The 20457-nt window shown below is 36.9% G+C and overlaps 1 protein-coding gene across 50 annotated transcripts in view; it reads left to right on the top strand.

Moving 5' to 3' along the window:
* Nucleotides 1-20457, top strand: part of dlg1b (discs large MAGUK scaffold protein 1b) — a 172647-nt gene that overhangs the window by 98979 nt on the left and 53211 nt on the right. For 19 of the 50 annotated variants that reach the window (XR_012387156.1, XR_012387152.1, XM_073916586.1 and 16 more), the window contains 2 exon segments: nt 13871-13924; nt 20400-20450. Coding sequence is in view for 45 of the 50 variants with exons in the window: in XM_073916586.1 (XP_073772687.1) it covers nt 13871-13924; nt 20400-20450 (105 nt within the window). In the remaining 5 variants the exon portion in view is untranslated. 50 annotated transcript variants of the gene reach the window in all.

The following is a 20457-nucleotide window of genomic DNA, read 5'->3' as shown; positions in this document are numbered from 1 at the left end:
AGAGCTGCACAATTAATCGTTAAAAGATCGCGATCTCGATTCGACCCTCTAGACGATCTTAATCCAGCATTTCTACAATTCTGCCAATCATATTTTCAAGTTCAGGAGAGAAGAAAAGGCGGCTGCACGAGTCTTTTCATTGTTTCACACACGTTGCTCACCATTGACACCTCCAAATGATGTTGAATGAGTCGCATACTGTATTTATAAGGTATAATTCACCTAAAAATGTAATTTTTGTCTTAATATAATGATGTTTTCGCGATCGGGAAATCACATGTGACTTGAGTTGCTGACCGAGCTGTTATCACATCTACTTAATGATAGACGCACGCGCGTCTACTTTAGTGAACAGAACCTGCATATGTTGCGAGTAACAGGTAATACAGTTGTAAATAATATTCAGTTTGTGGCACAGAGTGATCAATTGGGAGCCGCGCACGAAGTATGAACAAGCACTCAGCATTCAGAATGAAACTAAAAGTGTGCACTTCATGTAAATGATCATATCGCAGTTTAGAGTTATGATCACGACAAGCATTTGATATGTTTTTTCTTTCATAGCGAACCCACAGTTGCGCATGAAAATAAATGTTTACAATGTTAGTATAAGTACTCCAGCCTATATATTGTTGAATAATCTGATAATGGCAAATGTCTGATTTTACCAGTGAATAAATTTGTCTAATATGACAGATTGCAAGCATATATCTCAAACATAATAATTCAACATCAGAATTATTATAAGTATAATAGAATTATTTATAGAAACCAGTAGACCTACACATAATATTATTATCGATGTTGTGTTATATGTTTGTTTTTACCATACCTTTATTTTACATCTACAGAATCGTAAGAAAATCGTGATCTTTATTTTAAGCAAAAAAATCGCGATTCTCATTTTAGCCAGAATCCTGCAGCTCTACTGTGGACTGTGGAAGTATTGTGTTCACTGGGAAAACATTGTTGTTGTTTTTTACCCAGACATTTAAAAAGAACTTATTTTAGAGTAGTAATCACAATACCGTGAAACCGTGATATTTTTATCCAAGGTTATCACACCGTCAGAATCTTTCACCGACCCATCCCTAATATAAACATGCTAACCTGTGTTTATTGGCATGTTAACTGAACAAAAAGTGTTGCGATTTTGTAGGGGTGTAAACTTACACTGGTCTCACGGTTCAGTTCGGTCACGATTATCATGCCATTGATTTGGTTCAATTCAATATCTCTGTGCATCACGGTGCATTGCCGATGCTTTCCATACAGAATTAGATTATTTCTTCGCGACAGAATATTTTTAAATATATAAATATAGCTATTAATATTTATATATTATTTGTAATACAACATTGTCCTTTAATACAAGCAGTAAGATATATAATCTGCACCTTTAATTCTACCTGCTCAAAGAAAACACTCTTATTACATTTTTTTCAAACTAAATTTCAATTCCAATACATTTACAGCAGACAAACTAATGTAAATTTTATGCCGCTTCCTTTTTTTTTAGCGCTGACAGACGAGGTCTTACACCCCTATGATTCGTCATTGTCTTCACCAGGTCAACAGAAAGGGCTGCTATTGGTTTTAGAAATTAAAGCGATGTTCACCGATGGTGGGAAGAAGAGCCGTGGTTACAGTCTATATGCTTATAATGCGCGGTTATCACAGGTAATCTGTTATAGACACAGTGGAGAAAACCTACACCTCAGGCACACTGGTGTCTGGATCCACAAGTATCGCTTTAACAGCTGAGAGGAGAGGAGAAGCTACCCCACAAACAGGCTAGCGGGTCAAATGTCCAAAGTGTGTGAGAGAGAGAGAGGTAAAGATGGATTTTTACAGCATTTCTCCCTAGGAGTGCAATAGCCACTCATGAGCCGTGCCTTCTTCAGTGTCAAAAATAGACTTTCCAGCAAACTCACAAGCAGTTGAATTGTGCATAATTAGCAACCTTTTAAGCAGTTGGAGTGTTTTATTTAGTCGCCCTCGCTTCGTTCACCATAGTAGTATGTCAGTGCGTAATAACCGGTTATGATTTATTACTGAACGGATATTGAATTGTCTCCATCTGCATCGCGGTGCACCAAAGAAACAATTAATTTTGACACCCTTACGATTTTGTTTGTTTGTTACATTTGAGTTTAAAATACAAATTTCATTCTTCCTGGTGTATGAGTCTTACAATCCACTGAAGTGCATGTGCTTATAATACACACATAATGGCACATCTTTTATTAGCCAGGCTGCTTTTCATTTGTATATTGTTCATAGTAGTGAGTCAGTTGAAAATGACTCAACAACTGCAGTTCAGCTGAAGGTCGAAGACCAAATTAAACATCCGAATCCCTCTCATGCATGAATATATAACTGTTTAATAACATTTAGTTAAGCTATCTATGGGCGACACGGTGGCTCAGTGGTTAGCACTCACATCAAGAAGGTCACTGGTTTGAACCCTGGCTGGATCAGTTGGCATTTCTGTGTGGAGTTTGCATTTTCTCCCCATATTCGCGTGGGTTTTCCTCTGAGTGCTCCGGTTTCCAAGTCCAAAGACATGCACTATATGTGAATTGAATAAACTACACTGGCCGTAGTGTATGAGTGTAAATGACTGTGTGTATGGATGTTTCCCAGTACTGAGTTGCTGGATAAGTTGGCGGTTCATTCCGCTGTGGCGACCCCAGATGAATAAAGGGACTATGTTGAAGGAAAATGAATGAATGAATGATTAAAATGTTTATGGTTTTGGGAATAAGACAAAGTCTCAAATGCTTCATTTATTTATATTCATATCCATAACCCTGACTACACTCACAAAAATGTTGAGTTGTTGTAACCAAATATTGGGTTAATTAGGGGCAACCCCAACATTGCATTCATTTATTTTTTCAGTTAATTTTTAATGACCCAAAGGATTGATTTGTCCCTATTTGACCCAATGTTGGTTTACAACAACTCAGAGTTGTTTTTCAGAGTGTATGATACACTTCACCATGCTATCAGATAGTCACTAAACTGAATTATTATTACAAAAAGTTGAATAATCTCCCATATAATCCCATAACCCAATCTTACAACTACTATAAGGACATTTATTTATTGTTTCTCTCTAGATTTTGTAAAAAAAATGTGACCCAGAGAAATATCGGCCGATTTGAATGTTATCACTCGATTGAATGGGCGTTATCAGTGGTTATCGGCTGATAGATATGGGCCAGTAGGGGCCTTTTGTGGCTACTGGTAGACTCAGAAGGCTGTTATCATCCATCCACATGGTTAATCAGCTAGAGATCAAATACGGCTGCACATACTAACGAGAATTATTTATATTATTTATTAAATTTCACATTAAATGTATTTTATTAACATCTACAATCCTAAACCCAAGGGTTGTAGTAACCCAATGTTGGGTCAAATAGGAACAACCCCAACATTGCATTAATTTATTTTTTTTTCAGCTAAATTTAAATGACCCTATTGATGACCCAAAGGATTAGTTTGTCCCTATTTGACCCAATGTTGGTTTACAACAACTCAGCATTTTTTTTCAGAGTGAATGATACACATCACCACAATATCAGATGGTCACTCAACTGAATTATTTTTACAAAAAGATGAATAATCTCCCATATCATCCCATAACCCAATCTTACAACTACTATAAGGACATTTATTTATCGTTTCTCTCTAGATTTTGTTATAAAAATTCGACCCAGACAAATATCAGCCGAGTTGAATGTTTTTCTCAGTTGAAATGGGCGTTATCAGTGGTTATCTGCTGATAGATATGGGCCAGAAGGGGCCTTCTGTGCCTACTGGTAGACTCAGAAGGCTGTTATCATCCATCCACATGGTTAATCAGCTATAGATCACATACTATTGAGAATTATTTATATTATTTATTAAATTTCAGATCAAATGTATTTTATTAACATCTACAGCCCTAATCCCAGCCGTCAAAGTAATGTAAAAACACATCTGGATCTGGAGCCTTCTCTAGTATTGCTGATTACCCATGTGGATGGACCTTCTGAGCCTACTAGTACTAGATCAGCTGATAACCACTGATGAAACCCGTTCAATTGAAGGATAACATTCAAATCGATTACAGATATCAGCGATCGTTTACCTTAACACATCTGAAGTGATTCCCAATGGTCTTGAGGCTTGAATGCAGAAAACAACTGTACGCTACTCTTCAAATACCCTTTCAAATGAATTCATGCTAAATATTATACTCATACATTAATAATAAATACCACTCACAATATACAGTTATTGGGATGATGTGTTGTTCGTTGAGAACCAGCAGAATTGGTTTTAGTCATGTGGCCAGAAGGTGGCACTGGAACTGCACTAAATGACTAGCTGTAAATGTGATCCTAATCCTGACCACATCCTTCCAATTTCACATTTCATCTCTCATTTGCACCTGAAATGAGCATGAAAGGATTATGATTAATCTCCCCCACTTACTGTTAATGCAATTATTATAGATTCCACGAATCATTCAAAGGGTTAAAAGCTGCACCTTTTACAGGACGAATATATGAATGACTCTAATGCGGTGTAGCATTGCATTATTAGCCCGCACTTTAACCTGCTCACTGTATTCACTTTGATCCCAGCCGACACACATACTACTGTAAATGCTGAAGCAGTGGTTGTTAACAGCTTGGCTCACTCAGACTCATCAATTCAAATCCACTTATAAAATCAGCCTCCAATCCAATCACCCGAGTTGTCATGTCAACGCAGCTATTCTAGGCCATTTATCTATTCATTATATTCCCGACGGAAAGATCCTTCGCATCTATACACTACGGCAAGCCATCTGTCACGACAGTGGTCATATGTAATATGCATTGGACTGCGCATTGCTTTATACGCATACATTTCCCCATCTTTCCTCCTCAAAAGACCTTGAATGAAAGAAAATCGAGCAAGTTCAGACCACAAACAACGGTTTGCACATTTAAAGCGTCAAAATCCAATTTACACTTGACTTAAATCTATAAATAATGGCTTATTCAGCTTGACTGTGATCACGCAGAACGCTGGAACAAAGCTTCCCGAGGCTTTCCAGGAAATCAAAGAGGTCAGATATTCTTAATTATTGCAGGCGAGAAGCTGTTTACTATATGGATCCCTCTCACGCTAGGTTACGGCCGTTGTGTGCGTGTTGGCGCCGGTTCAGCAGGCTGGCTTTGTATGTGAATCGGAGCTCAGCATTGATTATTCATGCCAGGAAAAAAAGCCCCTCCGCGCCTGATGCCTTTGCCCATTGGAGCTCTTTAATTGGCATGAGAATGCAAAGAGATGAGAGGGACGGGTGAATGAGAGAGATACTGAGAGGATCATCGCGTAAGAGACTGGGCTGAGTTTTCTTGCTCTCATTTGTTGGCAAGGCACTGGAGCCTCCTCGAACCTCCTTAAGTTTGACTTCCACGTGTCAATGATGACGAACTACTACTCCGGCAATGAGTACGGCAGCCAGAGAGCAGACAGGACTGTCAACCTCAGGCAGAATCCTCCATCTACATCTATTCTTAAGCAGCCTCATCTCCAGCAGATGGCCAACCAGGAGGGCTCCCTCCATCCCACCTGTTACTGCTCCTGCACCTTGCCCTTAAATATCGGGAAAACCAGAGCCAAGTTCCTTAATCTGCGTGACAGTGTGAGGAAAAGCCCTACCAAGAGCACAGCCAAAGTGATCGGGCCGGGGGAGAGGGTTTCTCTTTGGGCCTCTGTGTCATTTGATAAGGTAGGTTAGAGGGGAGGTAGCAGCAGTTTGATGTTGGGACCTTTTTGATTCTTGACCGTTTTTGTAGCGTTGTTAAATTCGGGATTCTTCTTCAAACTTTAAATTAGGGATGTGTATTAAGACTATACATATATGAAATGGACAATAAGTGTTATTATATTATGCTCTATCGTTTATTAATGGTAATGGCGAGGTAGCAACAGCACAATGTTTGGTCCTTTTCGATTGTTAATATCTTTTGTGTCGTGTTAAATTTGGGTTTCCTCTACTTTCTGAATTAGGGCTGTGCAATATGACTATGTATATGTATATATACATATATATACGCTGTTAAGCAAATCCGTAATTTTACGGTTTATCTCCAGCAGCTGGGGTGTCGAACCCCCCACCCCCCCAAAAAAATTTTTACGGCTGTTAAATTACAGAAATTTATTGTAAAAAAACAGAGTTTGAATTACAGAAATTTTAATTTAAGGAAATGTTTGTAATTTTACGGTAAATTTCTGTAATTTCACAGCTGTTATTTTACTTTTTTCTGCACCCCAGCTGTCGGAAGTAAACTGTAAAATTACAGAATTTTTCTGCAGTGTATCAACTGGAAAAAAAAAGTCGTATAGTTTTATATTATGTTCTATTGTTAATTTACGGTAATGGCGAGGAAGCAGCAGCACGATGTTCAGACCTTTTTGATTGTTGACTGTTTTTGTATCGTGTTAAATTTAGGTTTCCTCTACATTCTGAATTAGGGTTGTGCAATACAGCTGTTTCTATAGTATAGACAAAAGTCTTATTGTTTAATATTTTGCTGTATCGTTTATTTACGGGAATAGCGAGGTAGCAGCAGCACAATGTTTGGACCTTTTTGATTGTTGATAACTTTTGTATCGTGTTAAATTTGGGTTTCCTCTACATTCTGAATTAGGGTTGTGCAATATGACTATATATACGCTTGCAAACAAATCTTTAATTTTGCAGTTTATTTCCGGCAGCTGGGGTGTTGAAAAAACCTGGAAAAAAACGGCCTTTAAATTACAGAAATTTGTGGTAAAATAACAAAGGTTGAAACACAGAAATTTACCAGAAACTTAAATTTAAGGAAATTTCTGTAATTTATTGTTTGTTGTTTTACGGTAATTTTCTGTAATTTCATAGCCATTATTTACAAAAAAAAATTTCGGCAGTTTACAGTAATGGCGAGGTTGTAGCAGCTCAATGTTTGGACCTTTTGATTGTTGACTGTTTTTCTATTGTTTTGTTAAATTTGGGTTTCTTCTTTACACTTGGAATTATGTGGAATATGACTGTATCAGATGGACATTAAATTGTATTGTTTCATATTATGCATGATTGCTTATTCACGTTAATGGCGAAGAAGCAGCAGCACGATGTTCAGTCCTTCTTGATTGTCGACTGTTTTTGTATTGTGTTAATTTTAGGTTTCCTCTACGTTCTGAATTAGGGCTGTGCAATACAGCTGTATATAGTATTGACAAAAGTCTTATTGTTTAATATTTTGCTGTATTGTTTATTAACGAGAATGGCAAGGTAGCAGCAGCACAATGTTTTGACCTTTTTGATGATTAACTTGTCTCATTATGTTAAATTTGGGTATCTTTTTTTAAACTTTTGCAAAAAAGTTTTGCAATGTAACGATCTATTATATAGACAAAAATTTGTATCATTTCAAATTATGCTCCATCGTTTATTTACGGTAATGGCGAGGTAGTAGAAGTTCGATGTTCGGATCTTTTTGATTTATGGTTTTGGTATTGTTTTGTTAAATTTCTTCTTTACAAATTAAATTAGGTGCAATATGGCTATATGGACAATACATTTTAGTGTGTCATGTTATTCTCTATTGTTTATTTACGGCAATGGTGAGGTAGCAGCAGCTCAATAATGGGACCCTTTTGATTGTTGAATGTTTTTGTATCACTTTTAAAATTGGGTTTTTTCTTTACACTTTGAATTAGGGCTGTGCAATATGACTATATATCATATGGACAGTTTTACCATTTCATATTATACTCTAGTGTTTATTTAAAGTAATGGCAATGTAGAAACAGCTCGATGTTCAGACCTTTTTGATTCTTGACTGTTTTTTTATCGTGTTAAATTTGGGTTTCTTTACGCTTCGAATTAGGGCCTTGCAATATGACTATATATCAAATGGACAAAAAGTCTTATTGTTTCATATTATGCTCTATTTTGTACAGTAATCATTTATATCAGCACAATAATGCAGACAGAAACATAACAGCATTGTGAGGAAGTGGCATCTTAAAAGTGCAATTTTTGCATTTGATTTGATTTGATTATTTATTTATTTTAATATTTGGTCTGTAATCATTCCTTTTTGAAATATGTTTAAGATTTTATTAATATTTATTTCATATTTCCACATTTTTAATTAAACATTTGCCCTGAAGTTCTAACCATAAAGTGACAAATATAATCACATATGAATGAGTACATTTCTGAGGGCTAGAAATTGTCCTTTAGTCTATTAACTGAATGAATTTACAGAAATGGAACTATATTGTGATATAAAGTTATCAGGATATGAGATGACATCTATTGTAACTTGAGATTTTTTGTCATATCGCCCAGCCCTGCTCTGAATCGTGTATTTGGTCAAAATTTGTTGATCTTTCACAGGTTGTGTGGAGATTGTGGTCCTGATTCACTTGACTCTGTTTTATGTGAATGACACTGGACTTGGTGTTTTGGTAAAAGCAGTGTCTCAGCATTTTTTAGTGCTGCTTTGTTATATTTTTAAGTTGTTGCAAATCTTTTTTACCTTTTCAAATGTCAGTTAAAGCCAGGTCGATGCTAACCTTCCTATGTGCCGATGGCTTGTATTTCCATGTTAAATTCATTTAGAGCAATTAATCCAGCAATTAAAGGTCTGTAGTGGAATGCTAAAGTGGAACTCCAGTCAATGCAATTGACAAGCTCTAATTTTAGTTCCTGTGCAAAGTGTGTTTGCAGCTTAGGCACTATAACAGTTAAAGCACCATCACTATTGTTTAAAAGCAAACCCAGTGTATGTGAGCTTATATACAGAGACATTCAGAATGTTGTTTATATATATATATATATATATATATATATATATATATATATATATATATATATATATATATATATATATATATATATATATATACTTGATCTCATGATTCAGTTTGATTCACAATTTTAAATTCACAATTCAATTTTCTCCCTTTTTTTTTTAAACACATTAGCCCCTTTCACACATACAGACCTTTCCGGAAAATTACCAACAATTTTCCGAAAAGGTCTGTATGTGTGAATAGCCCCCTTTTGAAAATACTAGTAAATTCTTTCCGGCCATTTTTCGGAAAGAGAAGTTGTAACATTACCGGTAATTTGCCAGAATGCTGCGCTGTGGGAGTGCAGAAGGAAGATTGCCGAAAAGATCGCGTTCACATCTAGAATGTGTTGATGTGAGACGTCAACTTTAGCCAATCAGAACACTCAGATGCATTTACGTCCGCGCGGTTTATGAAAATAAAAGCCTTTGAATATTTTTTCCCGACACATTTAGCTGCTAGATGTTAGTCAGATAAAGTTTACATGTTCCTTTTTATTGCCAACTGTGTAAATAATTATCAATAATATGTTTATGATAATCCGTTATTTGTTTACCTTCAAGCTCTGCTTCCTGTAATTGCTTTTAGTGTCGCGTGTGCCCGTGAAACAGCCCGTGAGCGCCAGGCTGCCACCAAATACACATATCATGTACATCTCGACATGCGAAAGTATTGCTCTATATTTTCTTTAAAGTTGTTCACAATACTGATCCATCCACAGAGTTTGTGATGTAGTCAAATGTTTACGAATACAAGGGCAGCCGTTTAGAGCTCACTTTTGGGTAATGAATTTAACGGTATTTTGGAGTGGATGTGTGAATGCTCTTTTCTGGAAAAAATCCGTAATGTCCTCGCCTGTGTGAACAGAGCTTTTTTGAATTTACCGTTAAAAGCGTTCGGGAAATTTTCTGGATATTTGCCGGTATCACTGTGTGAAAGGGGCTACATTAAATGCTTTAAATAGTAAATGAAAAGTTATTTGGCTTGTTTTTGGCCATTGCAGCATGTTTTGTTGTGAATTTGAAATATAAAAAAACTAAATTTAAATATTTAAACTAAAACCTAAATAAGCTACTTAAGCAAAGTAAGTGTTTGCACGTTTGCACATTTTTTTTTTTTCAATTAAAACACGAGGAAACCTTTACATTTGAATCATGATCTAAACAAAGATGCAGGAAGAGCAGTTTTTAATCTAAAGTAGACTGTATAATTCAGAGTACCGAAGCAAAAACAGAACAGTCTGACTTTAGTTTTGTGAAACTATTGTCAAACTGCATTCAACATCTGAAGGAAACCGATACAGATGAGCTGAATGAGACTATTAGGGTACCACTGTAAACAAAGCAGCAGCACTTATGAACACTACTTTAATATGAATCTTTCAGAGGCAAAATAACATATATTTTGTAAACCTTTTCAAACACAGTTCCTTCAGAAAACCAGTCCTTCAAGAAACCAGTCTGAGATGATTCACGCTTTGACATGGTGCGTTGTCCTGCTGGTTTTTTGAGTCACCGTTGCCTTCCAGTCTGGCCATTCTCCGGCCAAATATACAGTATATATACAGTATACAGTATATGTATTTACAGTACTGTATATCTTTACTGTAAAATATACAGTCATTTTTACAATGCAACTTTAAAACACAGTAACATACTGCATAACTGTCCTAAAGTAAAAACTAGTTCATATTACAGCATAGCAAACAGTTTGGTTCTTGTTAAAGCTGTAAAGATGTACTTCAAACATACTTCACACAAGCATGTTTGAGGTTGTGTATTGGTGCTCTTTGTGTGTGTTTGTGTGTGTGTGTTTGTGTGTGTGTGTGTGTGTGTGTGTGTGTGTGTGTGTGTGTGTGTGTGTGTGTGTGTATTGATGTATGTTTATATTTGAATAAAAGACAAATTTAATCTGTTCATCATATAAAGTGATCATGTCTCTTCAGAGAGCTTGGATGAAATCACTCAATTATTTGAAGCATGAAAGTTGTTCGTTTGGATAAATATTAGGTAAACAATCACATAAAATGCTTTGCACATTTTTTTTTACAAAAAAAGTATTTTTTTTCATAATGTTGTAACAAGTTTAGAATCAAAATAATTCTCGTATAACAGCTTAAAGACTTGAGTAACTTTTTGTTTGTAGAGGCTTCAGTAGCTAGGTTTTCATCCATACATATGAGTTATACTTATGTGCAAAACTAGACTATCGCATAAAACAATTAAGCACCGTTTCAATAAAGTAAAGCAATAAAGTAACGTTAGTCATACTATTAGCGAATAGATCATATTGACATGAGTTATTGATCCGGCAAATACGAATCTGCGAATCTGTCGCTAACTTTACTGAACTTCATATATCCATCTATTTCAAGCTACGAATATTTGAAATTACAAATCAACAGAACAAAATCGAGATATAATCACAAACTGAGCACTTGCGATCAATATACTTTACCCGCAGCTGCTTTTCTGTTATTTATAAAGAGCACATAAACACACTGACAGTAATAGGTAACTTACTGTACATTGTTATGGGTCAATGATGCTAATATTCGGCACAAATCCATCAGTTTCCCTTTCTGGCTGTTCTTTCTATAAATTAATTATGTAAAAGCACTTTCATGCGTGATTCCTCATCGGTTAGTATCGCTATATTTCATTGCACACTAATTAATCTATCAGGCTTTTTGGCTAAAAATAGAGAAATCACGGTTTCATTAATTATTATTATTAGATTATTTTTAAATTTCACCTCTCCTGCTGAGCATGAGCTAAGCTGTTGAATTGTTAGCGTGTCATAGAGATATACACTAGATGTCGCCTGGCCTATTGCTATATATTCGACGGAATGCGTCAATAGCGCCGCCATCTTGCTACAGGGTAGCGCTCCTTTGAAATGAATGCGGGACCAAGGTACAGTGGAGGACTGTGGCCATCCAAAGCCAGAGATATACACATATACACATATATCTATGATCGGGAGTTTTCCTGGATTGTAGTGTGTAATTTTTTTTTCTAATTACGAAAATTATAATTTTACATCACTTTTCTACATTGATGGATCAGTGACCGCACGGGCATTCCTAACAAAAAGCTTGTGTTTGTGTGTACAGAAATGTACTATTCACCCTCCCTGTTAAATTTAATATAATCCGTGTCCTGAAACACAGCTCCTCTCCTGCTTTCACTTCTCATGTTTAGTGAAACATGTGTTTAGTGCGAGTTGGAGCTGCTTTGTCGTATGGTGAATGCAGTAAGTGCCTGTTATCATCAATAACGTTACCTGATTAGCACAAAAGTTCAGAACATACAAAAACAGAAAAAAACGTAATATTACCTATGAAGTGTTCTGCCTTTGTGCTTTGTTTTCTTTGTTTGCTCGTTACTACACCCGTAGACAGAGCTAAAGTCTAGCATCTTCACATAATAACACTGTTTTGACTAGTGCAGTTGAATGACATTTGTCCTGGGATCACTGTACCAATGTGGCGGCGCTATTGACGCATGCTGAGGGTCCCTATGCGATATCTAGTGTATATATATCTATGTTAGCGTATAAGGTGGCTAGGCTAAGCTAGCTTCAATTTTGATTGATTTATTCTCTAATCGGTTGCCTATTATGTGGTGACTATACCCCTGTAATGCACACTGCAGTCCTTTTTTGTCTGGCTTTCTCTGATATCTCACCTGTTCGCCAAAAATGACATTATATCCCTGACAATGTCTGACAACGCGCACACACATTGAAAAAGCGTGGCTGGCACGAAAGCTTGACAAGCGTAGCAACAGTAACTAAGGAGGGCGGGGCTTAGCGAAGGGTCCATTAGGATCAAAGCCTAAAAGGGGCCGATTCAAAGACTTATAAAACATTATTAGTGTGATATTCTGATCTGGAACTTCACACACACACACTCCAGATACATCAGAGGCTTATTTTACGTCTTTTAAAATTGGCCCCCTTTAAGCATAACTTATGCAATATTTGAAAATGTGCATTAAAAATAGGCAGACGGAAACATAGCGAGAAGTATTATTATCCTGACCGGAACATAATGCGGAAGTCCAATTCGTATTGCAACCGCAGATGTCCACTGTTTAGTCGTCACAAGATTACAAAGCGCAGCCGTGTGGATTATGGCTTCATATTCATTCACATGCTCATTTCCATTCCACACTGGTCTGAATGCTCCAATGATCACAAAGAGGGTCCCTCCTCGACATATTTGCCTCAATCCGACACACTCTCCCCATACACCGTGCACGATTCCTACGTTAAGCTGTGAACGTTGTGTTGTGTTGTGTATGTATATGTGACCTGACCTCTCCCCTTCCATGCTATTGTTCAGCAGACAGATGCTGTCCCACCCTCCACTCTCATAATCCCTGTGATCCCAATCTCCACTGTCCCTACGGAGCCCGCTGTCATCTCTCCATCAACGTCACAGGTCTTTTTTTTTTTTTTTCTTTCTCTATATTCACCCCCCACCCTCTTTTGCCTTTTGCTCTATTGCTGTTGGTCATTTCATTTCTTGATCCCTGCCCATTTGCACTGCTCGCTGACGGGGCTGAAGGATTATCAGCCCCTGAGTTGGGTAAAGTATCACAGCTCCCCTTGACTAATAGCATCTGCGTGTCAGCCGGCTGGAGGACGTGGAAAGCCCCATAAAAAAACACACACACACACACACGCACAGTGGATTTAATTTTGGGCTACTTTTGCTTTGGGAATAACATTCATGCTTCAGCATTGCATGTTCTGCAGTGTAAAATGCCATGTTCGTACGTATGCTGGAAGCGCTGTGTTAATCTGGTGTGAGTGCCAGTGGTGGTATATGTAGCGTCATGTGGAGAGTAAGTGAATCTGCTTCTCTTTTTTTTGGCTGCTAGATTAACACTGCTTTATTTCTTTTAACTCACTGTGTTGGAATTGAATGGAGAATGTATCTGTGCTTCAGCTGGACTGTTTTCTCTTGCAGGCAAATCCTCCCCCTGTCGTGGTAAATACAGAGAGCTTGGACTCAGCTCCATATGTAAGTGTCCTTTCGCTCTTTATTTTAAATGTAGAATTCACAATTTCCTCTGGAGCGGCATGTCATGTCATTCTATGCATGCAGGTACCAAAGTTGGGTGTAATGCATTCCACAGTAATGCGTTAATGTATTCTGATTAGATTTTTGGGGAATGCAGTCATGCAGTAATTGCAGATTTCTCACGTACTCAGCATTTAACGTTTACAGTTTGTCTCCACAACCTCAGAGATAGTATATGTTTTTCTTACTATACAATGAGGGTCTCAATCTTGATTCCTAATGGGCACAGCTCTGCACAGTTTTGCTCCAACCCTAATTAAACACAGCTGATCCAACTAATCAAGGTGTTCAAGACTGCTTGAGACTATTAAGCCGGTGTGAGTTGGAGGTGGTTGGAGCTAAAATCTGCAGAGCTGTGACCCTCCAGGAGTTGAGTTTGAGACCACTGCGCAGAATCTATACGGTCGTGGAAAACCTGGAAAGGTCATGGAATTTTGACATGGCATTTTCCAAGCCTGGAAAACTTTTGGAAAAGTCATGGAGAACAGATATCTGTATTCTTGAATATACAGTTGAATATTTAAAATGTTTCCTAAATGATGTTTAACAGAGCAAGACATTTTTCACAGTATGTCTGATAATATTTTTTCTTCTGGAGAAAGTCAAATTTGTTTAATTTCGGCTAGAATAAAAGCAGTTTTTAATTTTTTAAGAACCATTTTACGGTCAATATTATTAGCCCCTTTAAGATATATTTTTTCGATGGTCTACAGAACAAACCATTGTTATACAATAACTTGCCTAATTACCCTAACCTGCCTAGTTAACCTAATTAAGCCTTTAAATGTCACTTTAAGCTGTATAGAAGTGTCTTGAATAATATCTAGTCAAATATTATTTACTGTCATCATGGCAAAGATAAAATAAATCAGTTATTAGAGATGAGTTATTAAAACTATTATGTTTAGAAATGTGTTGAATAAAATCTCTCCGTTAAACAGAATTTGGGGATAAAATAACCAAGAGGGCTAATAATTCAGGGGGCTAATAATTCTGACTTCAACTGTAGGTTATTTACTTCTTTTGTGTCCTTGGCCAATCACATACTTTCACATTATTAGTGCGGTGTAAGAATTATCTAAATCTATTTTGCATAGATATAAATATAAAATAAAATTTAATAAAACTAATAATGGCTTTAAGATATGCTGTAATAAATTCGAACATGCATTGTTTTTCTTTTACCACGCATATGTAGACATTGCATGAAACATTAGGTCATGAAAATTTACTTGAAAGTCTTGGAAAAATCATGGAAAGTCATGGAATTTCAGTAGTTAAATTGTGTATGAACCCTGACTGCTATACAACATAGCAGCTTGACAAATTCAAAAGATTTAAAGAGATAAATTGCCTAAAGCTTAAAATTCTCTTATCATTTACTTAATATCCACTTGTTCCAAGACTGTTTGTGCACAAAACAGACATTTGGACGTCTACACTATCGTGACAAAAGTCTTGTTGTCGATCCCAGACGTAAGAGCAACAAATAATAACTTGACTTCTAGTTGATCATTTGGAAAAGTGTCTGAAGGTCAATTTCTCTGATGAATCATCTGTTAAACTGCATCCCAATCATCACACATACTGCAGAAGACCTACTGGAACCTGCATGGACCCAAGATCCTCATAGAAATCAGTCAAGTTTGGTGAAGGAAAAATCATGGTTTGGGGTTACATTCAGTATGGAAGCGTGCAAGAGATCTGCAGAGTGGACGGCAACATCAACATCCTGAGGTATCAAGACATTTGTGCTGCCCATTACATTACAAACCACAGGAGAGGGCAAATTCTTCAGCAGGATAGCGCTCATACTCATACTTCAGCCACCACATCAAAGTTCCTGAAAGCTAAGAAGGTCAAGGTGCTCTAGGATTGGCCAGTCCAGTCACCAGACATGAACATTATTGAGCATGTCTGAGGTAAGATGGAGGAAGAGGCATTGAAGATGAATCCAAAGAGTCTTGATGAACTCTGGGAGTCCTGCAAGAACGCTTTCTTTGCCATTCCAGATGACTTTATTAATCAGTGATTTGAGTCATTGCAGAGATGTATGGATGCAGTCCTCCAAGCTCATGATGGAGTCATGCACAATGTTCATTCTTTCTCCACTGCAGCATGACTTTATATTCTATACTGGACATTATTTCTGTGAAGTGATGAGACTTTAGTCTAAGCCAGGGGTGGGCAAACTCGGTCCTGGAGGGCCGGTGTCCTGCACAGATTAGCTCCAACTCTAATCAAACACACCTACGTATAGATTTCTAGTGATCCTGAAGACACTGATTAGCATGTTCAGGTGTGTTTGATTGTGTTGGAGCTAAACTGTGCTGGACACCGGCCCTCCAGGACTGAGTTTTCCCATCCCTGGTCTAAGCAGTCAGACTTTACTATCCTAATTAAATAATTAAAAATCAAGGCATGATCATATTTTATTTAGGTAACATAAGCGTAATCTAGAGGCCTTTGCCTTTCATATAAGCCACTTTTGATATCAAATTATTAACTAGAAGTTAAGTTATTATTTGTATATACTAAGACATGGATAGATGACGAGACTTTTGTCAGGTAGTGTATGACCACTAAAAGGGTAGTCTTTAGACTTTGAAGATTCGAATTTAGGTCAAGAACCATCAAGAATATCTCAATACCGGTCATGTTGGTGAGGTTTGCCAAATCATCATTTCTGCATCCCATTAGTCAACGGTGTGGTGTTCATTCTGTTATGACACTATAATGAAGTGAGTTCTCCTTGGTTAGTTTTCCGCTTCATTTCCCTCGAGTGTGCCTGTGGAGCAGCGAGGTCACTCGGGGGCATTACGTCTGTTTATCTCACCAAACAGCACACGGTCTACCTCTACTTTAGCTTTGTGCTGGATCAGCAGTGTCGCAGGTTTTGAAGGCTCACGGGACTCCTCGCTGCTTTGTCTTGAGTGATTGGGGATTGTAATTGATGCCATGCGGTGGGAATAATGTTTTTTAAGGTGGTCCTGTTTTAAAGGACATTATTTTATGTGGCCATTAAATGAAATCTTATTGTCTTATTTTGTGAATGTTGTCTTTAGCTACCAACTGGAAAAAAAAATACTTGTACATCCAAATTAATATGTTAATTTCATTTAATATGTAGTTATTCCAGTTGTGTTATTTTTTGGTATTTATCTTCAGGAAATCACTGAAGGCATATATCATGTTATCATGAGGATATAACATGGCAATAAGATCGTAACTGTACTGTGCATTTACATTCTATTCATCTATGTAAACCCACCAAAAACAACCCTAACATTATAGCAGACACTGTAAAAAGCCCATTCCCAGCCACTAGACTTTTCTGACAGGGTATTCAAGTGTCATCGAGTGACAGAATGTTGTGGGGAGTTATATGGGAGTTATTATTAGGGATTTTAGATATAGATATATAGACATGATAGAAATTTAGAGGTTTTTATTTTAGCTATCAACGAGTGATATTGTTAGGCCACCCGCTCCTGTTCAAATGACACCAGTTACTGACCGTTCCATGGTTTATTCAGAAATTCAGATTAAGCACGTCTCCTTTCTCGTTCGGTCAAAACCAGAAATACTGCCAAACTGCATAGGTTGTCCCGTTATGACAATAACGCATACGCGTTTTTATGCATTAAATATTTAATACTTGTCTCCTATTTAAGTGCATTGTTTTTGGTATAACGATGCTATAATGATACCATGATAATGATAGTATAACGATATTGAAACTTTTCTTACCTCTTGGTTTCGAGTGTGGTCCTGAAAAATCTCCATGTCGAGGATTATCTAGCCCTTCTCCTTAGCCCCACGCCTTCAAGCCAAAGAGAACTGAGACACCCCTACCCCTTCATGTGAACATGTAAAACGAGGGGTATGGGTTATGGGAAAGGCTAGGGGGTAAAATTTAAGCTTTAGGCCTATATTCTTAAAATGCCTATTTAGTGCTCTTAGATTTTCCAGTATATTTGTGTGAAATGCGCACGCTATATAAAAATGAGATCAATCTAGATAATGCTTGATCTCTGCTCATTAGCTCCGTGTTCAGGGCTTTAGCGGTGTGACACTGTCCGTGGTGCTGAGACCAAACCAGACGCAGCCAGCTACAGTGCTAATGAATACGCAAGGCCCAATCCCTTTATGCATTACATAATCAAAGCAGAGTTCTTCTGGAAAACGGCTTTGACTGCTGTCGCATATTGCATCATCACTGGATATGCGCTGCGGTTTAAGGATCATTGTTTCGTTATGATTATTAGAGTGTCACTAGGGTTAAATAGACGTCAAAGGAGAATCTCAAAGTCATCTTTTAAGATCTCTGTTTTACGTTTGGTTTAAAAAAAACAACGAATAGCAATTTAAGCAAGCATTTAAAACCCCACACTTTCTGATTCAGAAAATAACTAATAATTTTAGAAAACAATAAATAATTTCTATAATGATTTACATTACTTTTAGCCTTTAAAAGTAGTGACATTGTTATTAGTTTAAAGAGATGTCTGGGTTGATGTTGATTATCAATAAATAATCAGCCACAGATTAATAATTAGTATCTGTAAATCTCAGAGCAGAACATGACACAGCAGAGACTGCAAATAACAGACACACTCCATAGTGTTTTACAATGAACTTGATTCATTTATTCATTTTCCTTTGGCTTAATCTTTATTTTAGTGGTCGCCACAGTGGAACGAACTGCCAACTTATGCAGCATATGCTTTCTGCAGCGTATGCCCTTCCTGCTGCAACCCAGTATTGGGAAATAGGGTTCAACGCTAAGGATTTTTTCTACTGGTGCGTTCGGGCCAGTGGTTCAGATTTTCATCTGCCCTGCCAAAATGTTCACTTGCCCCACCAGAAAATAAAAAGAAGAAGTTCATAGCTAATTTTTAGCCACATATTTTAAACAATGTGTCAAAAATAATGTCTGTGAATCTAGAATTTCAATACCTTATTTTTTTTTAATAAATGTAAAATGAGCAAAATTCTAAGTGTTGTGCAAACAAAAAAGAGCAGTATGGAAAATGTGCAGGTATTTTATTGCAGTTTGAAATTATTTAACAAAAGGTAAACGGCAAATTGTGCAAAACATCACTTCATTTTTTGTTGTGTTGTTTCCATGTAAATGTCTGCTTTCAAGACGTTAGAAACAGACATTTTCTTTTAGCCTCATAATTTGATTTTGCCATTTCTTCGCTGTACTGGTTGTTATCAGGTTGCGGAAAAAAATTGCATGCTCAAAACATCAAATCAGATAAGAGGAACCAAAAAGCAATATTGTGTTTACGACATCACAGAGAAGATTACATTTAAAGACTTAAAAGCACAAACTTAAAATGCATGCAACTGACAAATAGTCGCTGACAAACTACACTTTAGTGACAAGGCAGCACTGTCCCAATCGGGCCAGTAATGATCCTGTCTACTGTCCCAAGCGTCTCTCATGCTGGCCCTGGGCCATCGGGCAGTCCTTATTGTTGAGCCGTAGGGAATACTCGTTGACACACATTCACACACACACACACACACACACACACACACACACTCATACACTTTGGACCGTTTAGCTTACTCAATTCACCTATAGCGCATGTCTTTAGACTGTGGGGGAAACCGGAGCACCGGGAGGAAGCCAACACAGGGAGAACATGCAAACTCCACACAGAAATGCCAACTGACCCAGCTAGGACTCGAACCAGCGACCTTCTTGCTGTGAGGTGACAGTGCTAACCACTGAGCCGCCGTACCACCCCAATGAACTTGATTATAATCTGAAAATAATCATTCATGTGAATACTGGATTCTTATTGGCCAGACAATCTGTTCAAACTTTTTAACACAATTATAGCCAGTTTATTATTAATATGTTGCTTTCATTGACGTGCAGTATATAACAACAATAATAACATAAAGTGCATAAAGCACTTCACATTTAAAGTTCTACAAAAAAATGAAAAACATGATATAAAACAAAAAGACAAGTGGAAATCAGCTACAAATGTACACAGACTAAAATATTAATATTTATTAGCCCCTCTGTATTTTTTTCTCCAATTTCTGTTCAAAGAAAGAAGATTTTTTTCAACACATTACTAAACATAATAGTTTTACTAACTCATTTAATTAGGCAAGTCATTGTATAAAAGTGGTTTGATCTGTTGACAATCGAAAAAATATTGCTAATAATATTGACCTTAAAATTGTTTTAAAAAATTATTAAAAACTGCTTTTATTCTAGCCGAAATAAAACAAATAAGACTTTCTCCAGAAGAAAAAAAAATTATAGGAAATACTAAAATATAATTCCTTCCTCTGTTAAACATCATTTGGGAAATATTTGAAAAAAAAACATGTTTTTGACTTGAACTGTGTGCAAATAATCTCTGATATTTTTCTTCATCCACAGGTTAACGGTACAGAGGCTGACTTTGAGTATGAAGAGATCACGCTGGAAAGGGTGAGCA

Source organism: Danio rerio, chromosome 2 (assembly GCF_049306965.1).
Source record: "Danio rerio strain Tuebingen ecotype United States chromosome 2, GRCz12tu, whole genome shotgun sequence".
Classification (NCBI taxonomy): domain Eukaryota; kingdom Metazoa; phylum Chordata; class Actinopteri; order Cypriniformes; family Danionidae; genus Danio; species Danio rerio.
The sequence above is the reverse complement of the archived record's forward strand: the minus strand, read 5'-3'. Positions and strand labels throughout refer to the sequence as shown.